Raw genomic sequence first — 12,198 nt, 5'->3', positions numbered from 1 at the left:
CTGGTAAGGGTTGGAAAAACACACTCATGGAAAGGGGTATATTTGAACATTTCCAGGCAGAACTGCCTATCTTCCTCCATTAGGAAATGAGATTTGTTCTATTTATTGAAGACATTCCTTCTGACCCTTGAGAGATTCCACAGGCTAATGACCTTTAGGGGCAAGAGAACTGTTTTTCTTTGTCTAACTGAAATTTCTCTAGATGCAACTTCGGGGCATTTTTCTGTAATCCACCTCCCTGGCCACCGGGACTAAACCCTACTTCTTCGAAAAGAGACAGTTACTAATTCATTCTTCCAGCCTTTTCTCTGACAAGTTTAATCCCAGGCCCGTCATTGTTTCTCTCACTAGAGTCCCATTACCCAGCCTTTCCCGGTTCCACTGTGCCTTGGGCCCTTTGCCAGGTTCTCAAACAGCCATAGGGGCAGGAATGGCGTCTATTGTTCTCTGAGGACAAACACAGAGGCCTAAGCACACAGAACCACCACTACCCTCCCATTATCCTCCACCCAGGGCAGGCAATCTTCACAATCTCTTCACAGACTTATCTCTCCTACCAGGGGTCCCTGAGCCTAAGTCTAGTCAGTCCTCATACACCTGGGTAAACATCATACAGGGACCTCCGCTTTTATTCCCAGGTAAGCTAAACTGGGTGGAGCTTCTGAATCCCTCCTTGTCCTCCCTGCTCCCGCCCCTCTCTAACTCTCCCTTCTATTGGCCACCACAGGCCACGCCCACTTTCTCTTATTACCCTCCTCCCCAACCTCCACTTTTTTTTTTTTTTTTTTTTTTTTTGGCTTCACGGCTGAGGGCAAAATAAATGAACCGAAGTTGACTCTGCCCTCTTCCTCCTGTGCTCCTCCGGCTCAGTCTGCTCTCCCTTCCTCCAGGGCACACGTACACGACCCTCCGTCTACTTGGCGGCTTGGGGTTTTGCTTTGTGAAAATTAACATAAGGCAAGTGTGGGAACTGCCAAAAGAGCTTGGTTCCATCTCAGATCTGATGACAGGCTGCGTTGTCGTGGCCCTAGTCGGGCTGGACACTATCTGACTAGACCAGGGGATTTGAGAGCAAGTAGGTGGTTCGACTGTCATTCGTTCATCCGTTCAACAAATATTTATCCAGCACCTGTAGCACCACTCTCCAGGAACAAAATCAACAAAGCCCTGCCTTCTGTGCAGTGTAGATTCTATGGGTGGAGACAGAACGTGAGTAAGAAAAACCATTGCCTCTGGGACAGTCATAAATGGTACCTGGGGAAGAAGATGCCGGCTGGGATGCAGGCTGAGGTGGTATGTGGTTTGAAGTTGGGTGGTCAGGAAAGGTGATATTTGAACAAAGCTTTGAGGAGATAAAAGCAAACCTTGGAAGGGGATTGTTTGAGGTAGCTGGGATGCTCCAGTATCAGTTACAAAACACAGAGAATGGGACCTGGGCGATGACAAGCAAAGGAGACATTGTACAAAGGAGCTGTTTCTCCTGGCAGCAGGGTCGGGACCCAACTGGGCTCCAGGGGTTGAAAAGTTAGAAGAGTCAAATCAGGAGTGAAACTGACCTCAGCAGGGACCAAGAGCTAAAACAGAGAATGATACAAGACCTTAAGACGCCAGGCCCCCAGATGGTTTTGTCTTAGTTTTCTCTGTTGCTATAATGAAGATCTCAGGACCAAAAGCAACTTGGTGAGAAAATTATTTATTTGCTTTACACATCCCAAGTCCTAGGCCACTGAGGGGGGCCAAGGCAGGAACTCAAGGCGGGGCCCTGGAGGCAGCAACTGAAGCAAAAGCCGCGAGAACACTGCCTACTGGCCTGCTCCTCGCGGCTCGCTCAGCCTGCTTCCCTACACCACCCAGGACCATTTGTCTAGGAGGTCACTGTGCACGTAGGTTGGCCTCCCACAGACAGACTTGCCTCTAGGCCAATCTGAGGGAAGCATTTTCTCAAGAGAGATTCTTCTTCCCAGATGACTTCAGTCTGTGTCAAGTTGACAAACACTAACTAACTAACAAGGACAGAGTTGAACACCTACTGAGATGGATTAAGAGACTTTGAGATTCCTCTCTAAGCTTGGCAGTTGGAGATCACAGCCAGAAGGAAAATGAGCATGCCTTGGCCCCGCTTTTGCCTGCCTTTGAAATGTTGCTCTTGAAAGTGCGATACAGGTGGCAAACGCCTGTAATCCCAGCACTTGGGAGGCAGAGGCAGACAGATTTCTGAGTGCGAGGCCAGCCTGGTCTACAGAGTGAGTTCCAGGACAGCCAGGGCTACACAGAGAAACCAAAAAAAAAAAAAAAAAAAAAAAAACCCAAATCCAAAAAAACTCAAAAAAAACCAAATCCAAGAAGCCAAGGGGGGCGGGGCTGGGGGAGTGGGCTAGGGCCAGCTGGAGCTCCTCTGACCAGATTCCGCTGTGCAGTGGTGAAGGGCTGTAGACCTAATGGACAGCAGCAACCTCCCAGGTGCACACAAAGCCTGTCTCTTATCCCCTCCTTCCCGTTTCTTGGGCCTTATGAGCATTCACTACCATGGTAGCCCTTTCCACTCCGGGCTATCCGATCTTCCCAGGAGCCGTAGGAGAAATCATTCTCTGTGGTTTTACAGAATGAGGAACAGCATCCCACGACAACCCCCAGTCCCTCCACATCCCAACTTGTGGCAGCCAGGCTGACTTGCGGCTCATAAGAATCTTCTGGGACCAGGCAGTGCTGAGGCACATCACCTCTCAGAAGACAACCGTGTGTTGACAACAGTTGTAACTCTTTGAAATAGTTAAATCAGGAAAGGATGTTTAAAAAAAAAAATCTGTGACTTCGGTGTTTTGTCTGCAATGACATCATCACTCTCTCACTGGCAGTCCACAAAGCCTTCCTGAAGGAGAGATAAAGGACTGACAGCGAACCCCCTGGAGATTTATACAGAGGCTGCAGCCTGTCTTATCTGTGCCACAGGCCCTGGGAGTGCAGCAAGCAAGAAAATGCTATCTCCTCCGTAGTGTGGCGCCAGGATTAGGCCGAGAGCCACAGGGCTGATGGCTATAAACTAAGGCATCGTGCCTGGCACACAGTAGGTGTTTCCAGGAAGTGAGTGCCACAGTGAGGCAGGGAAGGAGGGGAGACAAGAGGTCTTTGGTTACAAACTGCTGAAGCATGGATCTCAGGCAGAGTATTGCGGGAGATCATGGTCCTGAGACTGGCTGGTTCGAGAGTGGGCAGGGGCGGGGCACTAGCTAACCTCGAGTCCCTCAAGTCCTCCATGGGGAGACATGGAGACAGCACAGGAAGCCTCGAGATGACTGAAGACCTCCAGGCTGCAAGCACTCATTCACAGGTTGGGCTAACGACAGTGACCCCAAGTTGATTATCCTGTCCCGGGCCGAAGTTTGGAGGAAAGTTGACATGAGGCTCTCCCTGGAGTGAGCCCACAGGTGTCTGGGATCAATGGACAAGACGTCCAATCTCCACAGCCACCAACTCCTTGCTCATTTCCCAGCTTTTGGTTTCAGCAGTCACCGTGACCCCACTCCCCACCCCACCTTCAGCAACCCAAGTTGGAATAGCCTGCTTCAATATGGCGGTCATCTTGCCTCATCTCCATGAAAGATTTCCTGTGAGACGAGGCCTGGACTTGTCAGTCCAGGAACAGCAGGTCGCCTGCCCAAGTCGCTGAGGAGTTAAGTTCTCTCATCCTGCAGACACAGGCCACACAATCTGCATTGAGGCTCCTACACCCACGACAGCTCTGAGGTCCTGTCCCTTCTCAAACCCAACCTGTCCTCACCTAAACCAAATGACAGAGAGGATGGGAGAGAAAATGAAGCCAGGGCTTAGCCCCACAACCTCTCACCTATTCCCGCTCTTCCCTGCCTGGTATGACTCCCTTCACCGGGAAATGGGCACAGTGGCCCTACAAACAGCCAGAATCCTTCCAGAAGAGAATGAGATTTCTTTTTATTTAAAATCAGCAAACTCGTGTTCCTCAAGCCCCAGCCCGTGGCGGGCAGCTCTTCTCCCTCTGCTCTGCCCCTTAACCACGGTGAGAGCAGTGGAAAGAAAGAACCCCAAAGGGCCTCTGCTAGGGAAAGCTGCCCAGATGTGTGGTAAAGTACAGCCCAGCTGTGGCTGGAGCGACAGCCACAGACCCCTCCCTATAAATTAAGTCCCTGCAGCCACACCGTAGGCGAGGCCTCCTTGTAGAAGGAAGGGTCAGTGCGGCATCGGGCTACAGGGCAGGATCTCTGACTCCTCGCCAAGAGATGGACTGAAAGAAGAGGTCAGGAAAGCAGAAACATGCCGTGGGGAGGAGGCTTTGGTCCCAGGGTTTCCGTTGGTCCAGTTTTGATGGTTGCGGAGGAAGGAATGCATTAGTAAGCCCAGAGAGAGGAGAGGGGGGTTGCAATTATCAGGCACTGCCAGCGGTGACAAGATAGGTTGGACCCCCACCCTGGCAGAGGGGAGCTTAGCGATTCAGGGGCTCTCAGGGAATGTCTGCTAAAACAGATATATACATATATATTAACCATTCGTGGAGGGCGGGGGAAGAGGAGGGGGCATGATCAGAGGATCTGTCGTGGCATCCCATAGCCAGTCATGCCAGCCTGAGACGCTCCACGGTTGGTGCCCATCTGCAACCCAATCACATTCTTGCCCTCTTGCAACTGGTTGTCCGAGAAATTCCGAGGGTTCTCCTTGGATTTCCTGGGTAGAAATAGAGTACTAGTTAGGGGGTGATCAGGGGCTAGCTATCCCGGTAAATTCTTCCCAGAAGTGTGTAAGCCGACACCCACTCTGCCTCTGAGATTCCTGGGCCACCTAGAAGTACCTCTTTGTCTCTCCAAAAGGACAGTCATTGTTGTCGTCACCACCACCACCACCACCTGCCACCTTCTAGAATTCTAAAGATGCTTTGTAATGACTGGTTCTATTATCTACAGACAGGCATGGGCAAGGATACTGTACCAGCAAGGCCCTATGGCTATCCCATAGATACTTACTTAGGAAACCAGTTGGGATCCCCACAGAAGAGCCCATCGTCCCTGGCTACGGCCAGCCCACCCAGGTTCATTAGTGTCCGCTGCACACAAGCCATGTTCTTTCCTGGAAGAAAACGGTGACATCATCTCAGCAGAAGTAGGTTACTGGAAGCCAGCAAATCTACCTGTCACTAGGTCTGCAAACCTGGCATCCGAACTTCAATTCATTGTTTCAACCTCAACCTGCAGTATGGCCCATCCTTGCTCTCTCTCTCTCTCTCTCTCTCTCTCTCTCTCTCTCTCTCACTCACACACACACCTTTGGAAAACCACCAGCTATCCTCTCTTTGGTAAGGATGGCCCAGCGCAACTTCTGGTCTCCTGGGTAACCTTCCCAGCCCCCCTGGCCAACCTTCCCAGAGATCCACAGTCTGGAAGATGTCCGTGGTGTTGATGCCGTAACGCTCAGCTGCCTGCAGGAATTGAGAGATCTGCTCCATCTGCTTGAAGGCCATCGTAGAGGCCTGGATCTTCTTTACCGGGGCCTGCCCCTCAGGATATAGCGAGTTAATGAGCTCACACAGCACCTGGAAGAGGCGGCAGGCAGGCAGAGGTGAGGACCTGCCTAGTGAAGATCAGAGAACCAGAAACAGTGACGTAGAGGGGTGCTTTTCCTGTGGTGATCCTGGAGGCCTCCTGACTCTGAACCCAGATAAAAGGCCGGGGTTTAGTCTTTCCTCATTACTCCAGAACCACTGCCTGGAGCTTACCTTCACCCTCTTTCCAAACATCACCAGCACCTATCAGTTCCTGTTGCAACAGGCACATTCTCCTCAACCTTTCCTCCATGGAGAGAGAAAAGCAGGGAAGCTCTACGAGCTCCCAGGAAGATGCTCAGGCTGGCCAGCTTGGGCTTGCACATTCGCTTTCTCTTTTCCTCCGTGCAAAACAGTCCCCAGTTCCCCCGGCATCAGCCCGGCTGGCCCCACTCGCCCATCCGGCTCTCACCGTGCCGTCCTTGAGCCAGTTCTGGAAGTTGTCACGCCCAGGCTGGGGCTGGCTCACGTCCTTGCGGCACTGAGTGGTGATCCACTGGATCAGGATCTGCTCCAGATCCGCATCGTACTGCTTCTCAATCTTCTGCTGCACCTCCCGGCTCAGGCCGTATGAAGGTCCCCTGTTGGCCATTCTGAGCAGCTGTGGTGGTGGCAGCGGCGAAGTGCTGTGGAGAGGACATAACCAGGCCCACGGTCAACATTCTACAACCCAATGCATAGGGTGCCTGTGAAGACCAGGGAGGCAGTGCCTGGCCAGGAGCTAGCGCAGCAGGGCTCTGAACTCTGGCTAGTATGAAGCCCCACAGATACTACATTTCATTTGAATGAGCGGTTGTACATCTAGAATGGGAATGCAAGATAAGGTAAAGGATTTCAGTTCAGCTCCTCACTTGGATGAAGCTTGTCAGAGGCAAATCAATCAGTCTAGCCCCTGACCCTACTTTCTGCAGCCTTAAACAATATCCAGGAAATGGGAGTACAGAGTATTGGGGAACCTATGCCAAGATTGGATCCAGTGAGTGAACTAGCCTCCGTCAACCGCTAGGTTGTAATGGAGCATCTGCGATCCGTACTAGGGGCTGTAGAAGAGAGTGAAGTCTCCGGCTCTACACTGTCCATAGTGCCCTCAAGGGGATGCACAGAGTAGCTGTGACGGTGGAAATACAGAATAAAGATTTGAGCTACACAGTTCAGATCATCTTACAGGAATTCATAGAAGCAGAGGGACAGACAGGGGCAGCCTGGGTGGGCTTGCTGGGAAAGGTAGGCCCACATCTCAGCAGGCAGAGGGACCTTCCCAAGAGAAACCTAGCAGACAAAACAAATTCCTTCCTTTCCCTTCTAGGAATTGTGATCGGCAGACTAACCGCCCACCCCCCCCCCCACCTCCCTCTGCAGGTGTCCATATAGCGATTCCCAAACCCGGGAGATACATCATCTCACATAGTTGAAATGGCAGGGTGTGCATCTGCAGACGGCGTCATTAGCCTATCTCAGCCAGGTGGGCCCAGGACTGTCACGAGAGTTCTCATTCTCAGTAAGTGAAACAGGAAGGCCTCATGGGAGAAGTGAAGACAGGGTGGGTGCCGGGCAGGGTCATGAACCACATAATGCCCCAGCGGCCATAAAAGAAAAAGAAACAACGGATCTTCCCCTAGCTCCTCAGACCCAGCCAGCAACTCCTGCTGAGTCTCTAGAACTACCAGACATCCAGTGTGTAGCTAAATTCATAGTTCGCTACAGCAGAGGGGGAAACTATCCCAGGGCCTTGGGTGTGATTTTCAAGGAAACCTGGGAAGAGAAAGAAGTGTGGCAAAGCGCATAGCTAGGTTTAACGTTCCTTGAGGAGCCTGGTTAGGGAAAGGGCTGCTGGCTTCTGACCACAGGCCTGAGCCCGTGGGCATCCCATTGTGGGCAGCCCGACCCCACCCACCACTTTACCGACAGGTACCACACCCAGGAACCTGGAGACCGAGTATTACAGTAGCAGCTGCCGTGCAGGGAAGCCGGGGACAGAGGAGGGACAGTGTCCTTCCTTCATCTGCTAATCTCTGTCCCTTCTTAGGGGGTCCTCCTCTCTAGTCAGAAATAGAGCCAGCTGCCTCCGACAGCTCACAAAACAGTATCCACAGGACAAGCGCCTCCATTCAGAGAGAGGAAGGGAGCCCAGGTCTGGCGTCAGGCCAGGTCAATCCTCAGGGATGAGGTCACTCTGGCTCCCTCTCTCACGCACCCCAGGTTCAACACTCCCACCACCCCCTCAGTGGGCGCTGGTGCTCTGCCAAAAAAGTCAGGCTAATAAGTCCGCCGCTAATAATGTCATATTATTATGGGCCGGGCAGAGAGGTTGTTTTGCTGGGTCAGTCCCCTCCCCCACCCTTCAACATGGCTGCTCCTTTCTCCTCTGGGTTATCCAGCGGCACATTTCCGGCAGGATCCTTCCCATAAATCAGTTATTTTTAAACTTCATGAGGAGACTTCCCCCAGCCGGACCAGATAAATGTCAGGCTGGGTCCTGACCCACACTGCACCACAGGCCACACACACACACACACACACAACTTGATGAACGCAGGTAGGTCGAGTGAGTGGCTGACACGTGGGCAGAAGGGCAGCCAGCATCCCAGCCCTCACCATCCCAGCCACAGCTACTCAGCTCCCAGGCTATGGGGGGAGTGCTGTCACCTCTCACTACAAAGGAATGGCCAGAAAACAGGAAAAGAAATGGAGGGGGCTAGAGGCTGCTACCACACACAAGCCTCCTTTCCCTGCCCAATATCTAGACCTCTCTTCTGGAGACAGCTTTCTTCTTGTTGCTTGGGGCTGTCTCCAAGGAGCTGGTGTGCCTGAGGCCCCGGGCACAGGTAAAGAAAGGGCAAGAGAATGATTAACCAGAACCAAGGGTTGAGAGGAAGAAGAGAGTCCTGAGACAGACCCTTCCAGGATCACCCTGTCCCAGCTCTGGAGCCTGGACACAGCTGGCAGGGCTGCTAGGTTCCAGCTGCAGTGTCTCTGTTCCACTCTGAGGCCATGACCCTAGAACCCCAAAGTGGTAGAGCCACGGGTGGAGGGGGGGGCGCGGGATTCTCAGACTAGGCTTCCCCAGCCAGCCAGCCGGCCGGCGAGCCCTCCCTGCCTGGACAGCAGCTGTTTCCCTCCCTACCCCTCAGGCAGGCAGGCATCTGATGGGTTGTGGCTGCTGCAGCTGGAGACCCACCCTAGTCACACCCAAGAGACCCACCCCAGCCCTCCCTCCGAGAAAGAGAAAATGGCAAGTCTCCTTCTGGTGTGGGCTAGAGATGTGTTCAGCTGGAGCACAGGTGTGGGAGATGCCTAGAACTGGGCAATCCCACGCGAAGACAACTAACTGGTTAGCTTGCCCTGGTGGGCTGGCAGGGCCAAACTCTAGCTCTGACTGTAGCCCTGGGAACCACCCTCATCCAGGCCCACAAGGTTACAATAACTGGGAAAGGAGGAGGAGGAGCCATAAAAGGCCTTCCAACCCAGCGTTCCACCCAAACTATGGCTGGAAGTTTACCTCGCCCCATTCAACGTCAATGCTGAAGGCAAGGGAGAGGAGCCAGAGGGTTCTTGACTAGATATTGGGAAGACAATGGGACTCTCCTCTCTCCCTGTGCAACCGGAATGTAGGGAACTTCCCAACTTCTGAACCAGAAATGCCACGTGGGTAGGCAGAAGGCCAGCGGGGGCACTGTGGTTACAGGGATGCCTTAGGGAAGACCCTCCCCCACCCGGGGCCCGCTCCCTAACCACCTAGAGTCCTGAGCAGAAGAGAAAGCTCAGCTCAACAAACAGGAAGCCACAAGGGCTGCTCAGGAGGAGAGGAGGGGGTGGAGGCCGTTGCCATGGCTTCTGTGTACCAAACATAGGGATGGAGGCAGGGTGGGGGCCCCCTCGGGGCAGGAACACCCACTCCACAGAGTCTTGGGTGGAGGCTCTAGGGGAAGGGGCATACGGCTCTCAGGGTATTGCCAGACTGTGGTGGGGGTGGGGGTAGGGGTTGGGGGGAGCGGCAGCCCTGGAGGACCTGGAGGGCACATGCAGTTTGTGGGTAGGGAATCAAAGAAGACACATCCTGGGAACGAAAGACACTTTCTGAGCGGAAGAGTTCACACCTGGCAATCTTGAAGGGCAAAGTCATAGAGTGAACACTGACTAGGGGCCAATCCCAGGGGGCCAGTATAGACAGCAAAGTCAACGGGTGTGCAAGGGGATTGCAAGGACAAAGATTATTTGCCGCTTTGGAACGTTAGCACCTTGCTCGCCCGTCCCTACCTTGGCCCACAGCCTGAGGTGTATCCAGAGCTGCAGGAAAGAGAAAATGGGAGGAGCTTAGAGATGAGCTAGCCCTGACTACTGCTCTAGAGAACAAGACGACCCGTCCAGCCACAGGTCTCCTACTCTGCACCTCCACTTTCCATCCCCGCTGCTTAGGCTCCAGACACCACGTATCCCAGAACCTCCTGGGTACGAACACAGGTAGGCCTGCCGGAGGAGCCCAATAAGGAGATAATCTACTTCCGGTCTGCAGGTCCAGCCCCTTCAGCCACCGCCCCCACCCCCACGGCCACACCCTGGGCCGTTGCTGTGGATGAGTCACCCACCACCCTCCCGCCACTGGGGTGACGCAGGTCTGGGCAGACCGCCCGCCCGCCCGCGGCCACCACCAGCTTTCCCAGCAGCAGGGGGCACGGGAGGGGGCAGCGGGTCGCAGGCTAGGGTAAGAGAGCTTGGACAGCAGCCAATGCCTACAGACGGGGCACATCCGAGTGCAGTCAGGGCTGCAGCCCCGAGATGTTGGAGGTCAAAGGCACTCCAGGAGAAGAAGGGGGGTTCACAGAAGACCCGGCTACTGTACAAATAACTCACCGAGACCCGTGACCCCAGCTGGGGACCCCGAGTACCCAGACAAACGAGCTAGCAGAAGGGAGCCAAAAGGGCGGTCTGGGGGGGGGGGAGGTCACAGAAGACAGGCAGTGCCCACACGTGCTCCTGGACCAGGAAGTGGAAGGGTCGCGCGGTAAGTTCGGGGACCGCGGAGACGCACCGGGGTGCGCGCCAGAACCCACTTCTTGCGGCCACTCAGCAGCCCGCGGACGCCCTCCTTCCTTCTCCCACCCCCCGCCCCCCCAGAGAGAACTCGACGCTGGAGCGAACGGCTGGGACTCGGGACCAGACCTCTTGGATCCGGACGGACGCCCCGTCCGTGCAGCCGCAAAGCTTGCCTTACTTCATTGCTGAACAATGCAGAGGAGGCTTGGGGGACCGGACCTGACAGCACGGGGCGGGGCACCCACTTCGGACCCCAGCATCCGCCAGCCAGTCTTCAAGCCCCACGCTCTCTGCAGCAAGTCTCGAGGGTGGGCTTCTTGCTTTCTACAGACCACACACATCCTCCACCCCACCCCACCCCACCCCGCTACTTTGGTTCCTCAAGCCCTGCTCACCGTCCAAGCGGGCTGGAAGAGAGCGCACGCACGTCAGGGGCTGCAGAAGCAAGTGGAGCTCGAGACCCGGCCGGGCTTGGACTTTTCCGGAGGGTCCCGCCTCAGACGGGGCGGACCAGGGGCGGGGCAAGGGCCGAGAGGGTTTAAAGGCGCAGCCGCTTGGAAGGCTGGAGCGCTTAAGATGGGTGGTCAGTAGGCAGGAATGAACCATAAAGGACCTACTGAGTCCTTGGCGCCGCTGCAGAAGATCTCCGCCCAGGAGATCCTCAACGTCCAATCAACAGCCATAGACTTGTATCCTAGTAGGAAACTTTCTGCCTAGATTAGCAGGCCTGCTTCTGTGAGAAAGCCTACTATTACCAAAAGGCCCCGCTTTTTTGTAAATGGTGGTACAGGAAGAGCCTTCCCACAGGATCGAGTAGAGTAACAACCGGACTGGGGCTTGCAGGCTGGGACAGCACCCCACGTGGTTCTGCCTGCCACTTAACTTCAAGCCCGGGCAAAAAAAGAAAAAAAAAAAAAGTGAGGTCATTCCTTGCCCAGGGCCTTAAGGGTGTGGTGGGGCTTGGGACCTCGGATTCAGAGCGTTTCTCTCTCCCTTCCATCTCCCATTTACTAAATTGGCATTTCTTCTTAGATCTTGAAGGGTTGGATTGGAGGCTTAGTGGAGGAATTTGGCAGGCACTTTTCCGCCCCTTAGAGTGCAGAGCAATAGTTTAGGGGTGTCCAGAACACCTACTTTTTCAGGCTTCGGTTAGCGGAGTTCCCCACTTAAAACCCACCAGTGGGGCTGAAGAGATGGCTCAGCAGTTAAGAGCACTGACTGCTCTTCCAGAGGTCATGAGTTCAAATCCCAGCAACCACATGGTGGGCCACAACCATCTGTAATGAGATCGGATGCCCTCTTCTGGTGTGTCTGAAGACAGCTACCGTGTACTTATATATAATAAATAAATCTTTTTTTAAAAAAGTGTTTTTCTTTCTTCACATTATGGTGGAGTCCCCTGTTGTGCCTGATATTTAAAACAACAACAGCCAGTTCCACCCTGACCTTAGCATTCACGAGTCCCAAAGGTCCCGCTCAGACCCACAGAATGTCAAGTTTCAGTCCCCTGTGACTTTGGGGTGTTCCTCTGCCCGTAAGTGGGTTTTCCTTCACTACCACGACACGTGCTCTGCCTGTTCCCTGCTCGTGTGGCTTTT

General features: G+C 54.0%; 2 protein-coding genes across 3 annotated transcripts; one reads left to right on the top strand and one right to left on the bottom strand.

Moving 5' to 3' along the window:
- Window positions 1-3,923: 3,923 nt before the first annotated feature.
- On the bottom strand, window positions 3,924-11,088 carry Tagln2 (transgelin 2). 2 transcript variants are annotated; one of them, XM_052200498.1, is made up of 5 exons: window positions 10,996-11,088; window positions 5,979-6,192; window positions 5,383-5,557; window positions 4,992-5,094; window positions 3,924-4,695 (listed from the first exon to the last, which is right to left on the bottom strand). In XM_052200498.1, exons 2-5 carry the CDS (start codon window positions 6,156-6,158, stop codon window positions 4,554-4,556), a joined length of 600 nt encoding a protein of 199 aa, XP_052056458.1. In that variant the 5' UTR covers window positions 6,159-6,192; window positions 10,996-11,088; the 3' UTR covers window positions 3,924-4,553. The 2 variants fall into 2 exon arrangements, with proteins under 2 accessions (XP_052056458.1, XP_052056459.1); XM_052200499.1 differs by lacking the exon at window positions 10,996-11,088 and adding an exon at window positions 9,824-9,844.
- LOC127697080 (uncharacterized) lies at window positions 8,093-11,142 on the top strand. The gene is made up of 3 exons (XM_052199936.1): window positions 8,093-8,102; window positions 9,860-10,027; window positions 10,682-11,142. Exons 1-3 carry the CDS (start codon window positions 8,093-8,095, stop codon window positions 11,140-11,142), a joined length of 639 nt encoding a protein of 212 aa, XP_052055896.1.
- Window positions 11,143-12,198: the final 1,056 nt, after the last annotated feature.

Source organism: Apodemus sylvaticus, chromosome 12 (assembly GCF_947179515.1).
Source record: "Apodemus sylvaticus chromosome 12, mApoSyl1.1, whole genome shotgun sequence".
Classification (NCBI taxonomy): domain Eukaryota; kingdom Metazoa; phylum Chordata; class Mammalia; order Rodentia; family Muridae; genus Apodemus; species Apodemus sylvaticus.
The sequence above is the reverse complement of the archived record's forward strand: the minus strand, read 5'-3'. Positions and strand labels throughout refer to the sequence as shown.

Bases quoted from the DNA above. Each gene is read 5' to 3' on its own strand.
- LOC127697080 (XM_052199936.1), top strand. The intron at 10,028-10,681 runs GTAGGCCTGCCG...CCGCCCCCCCAG, and splicing joins CCTCCTGGGTACGAACACAG to AGAGAACTCGACGCTGGAGC.
- Tagln2 (XM_052200498.1), bottom strand. From the start codon at position 6,158: ATGGCCAACAGGGGACCTTCATACGGCCTGAGCCGGGAGGTGCAGCAG. The intron at 5,558-5,978 runs GTGAGAGCCGGA...CGCCTCTTCCAG, and splicing joins ACTGGCTCAAGGACGGCACG to GTGCTGTGTGAGCTCATTAA. The intron at 5,095-5,382 runs GTTGGCCAGGGG...GTTTTCTTCCAG, and splicing joins GACTGTGGATCTCTGGGAAG to GAAAGAACATGGCTTGTGTG.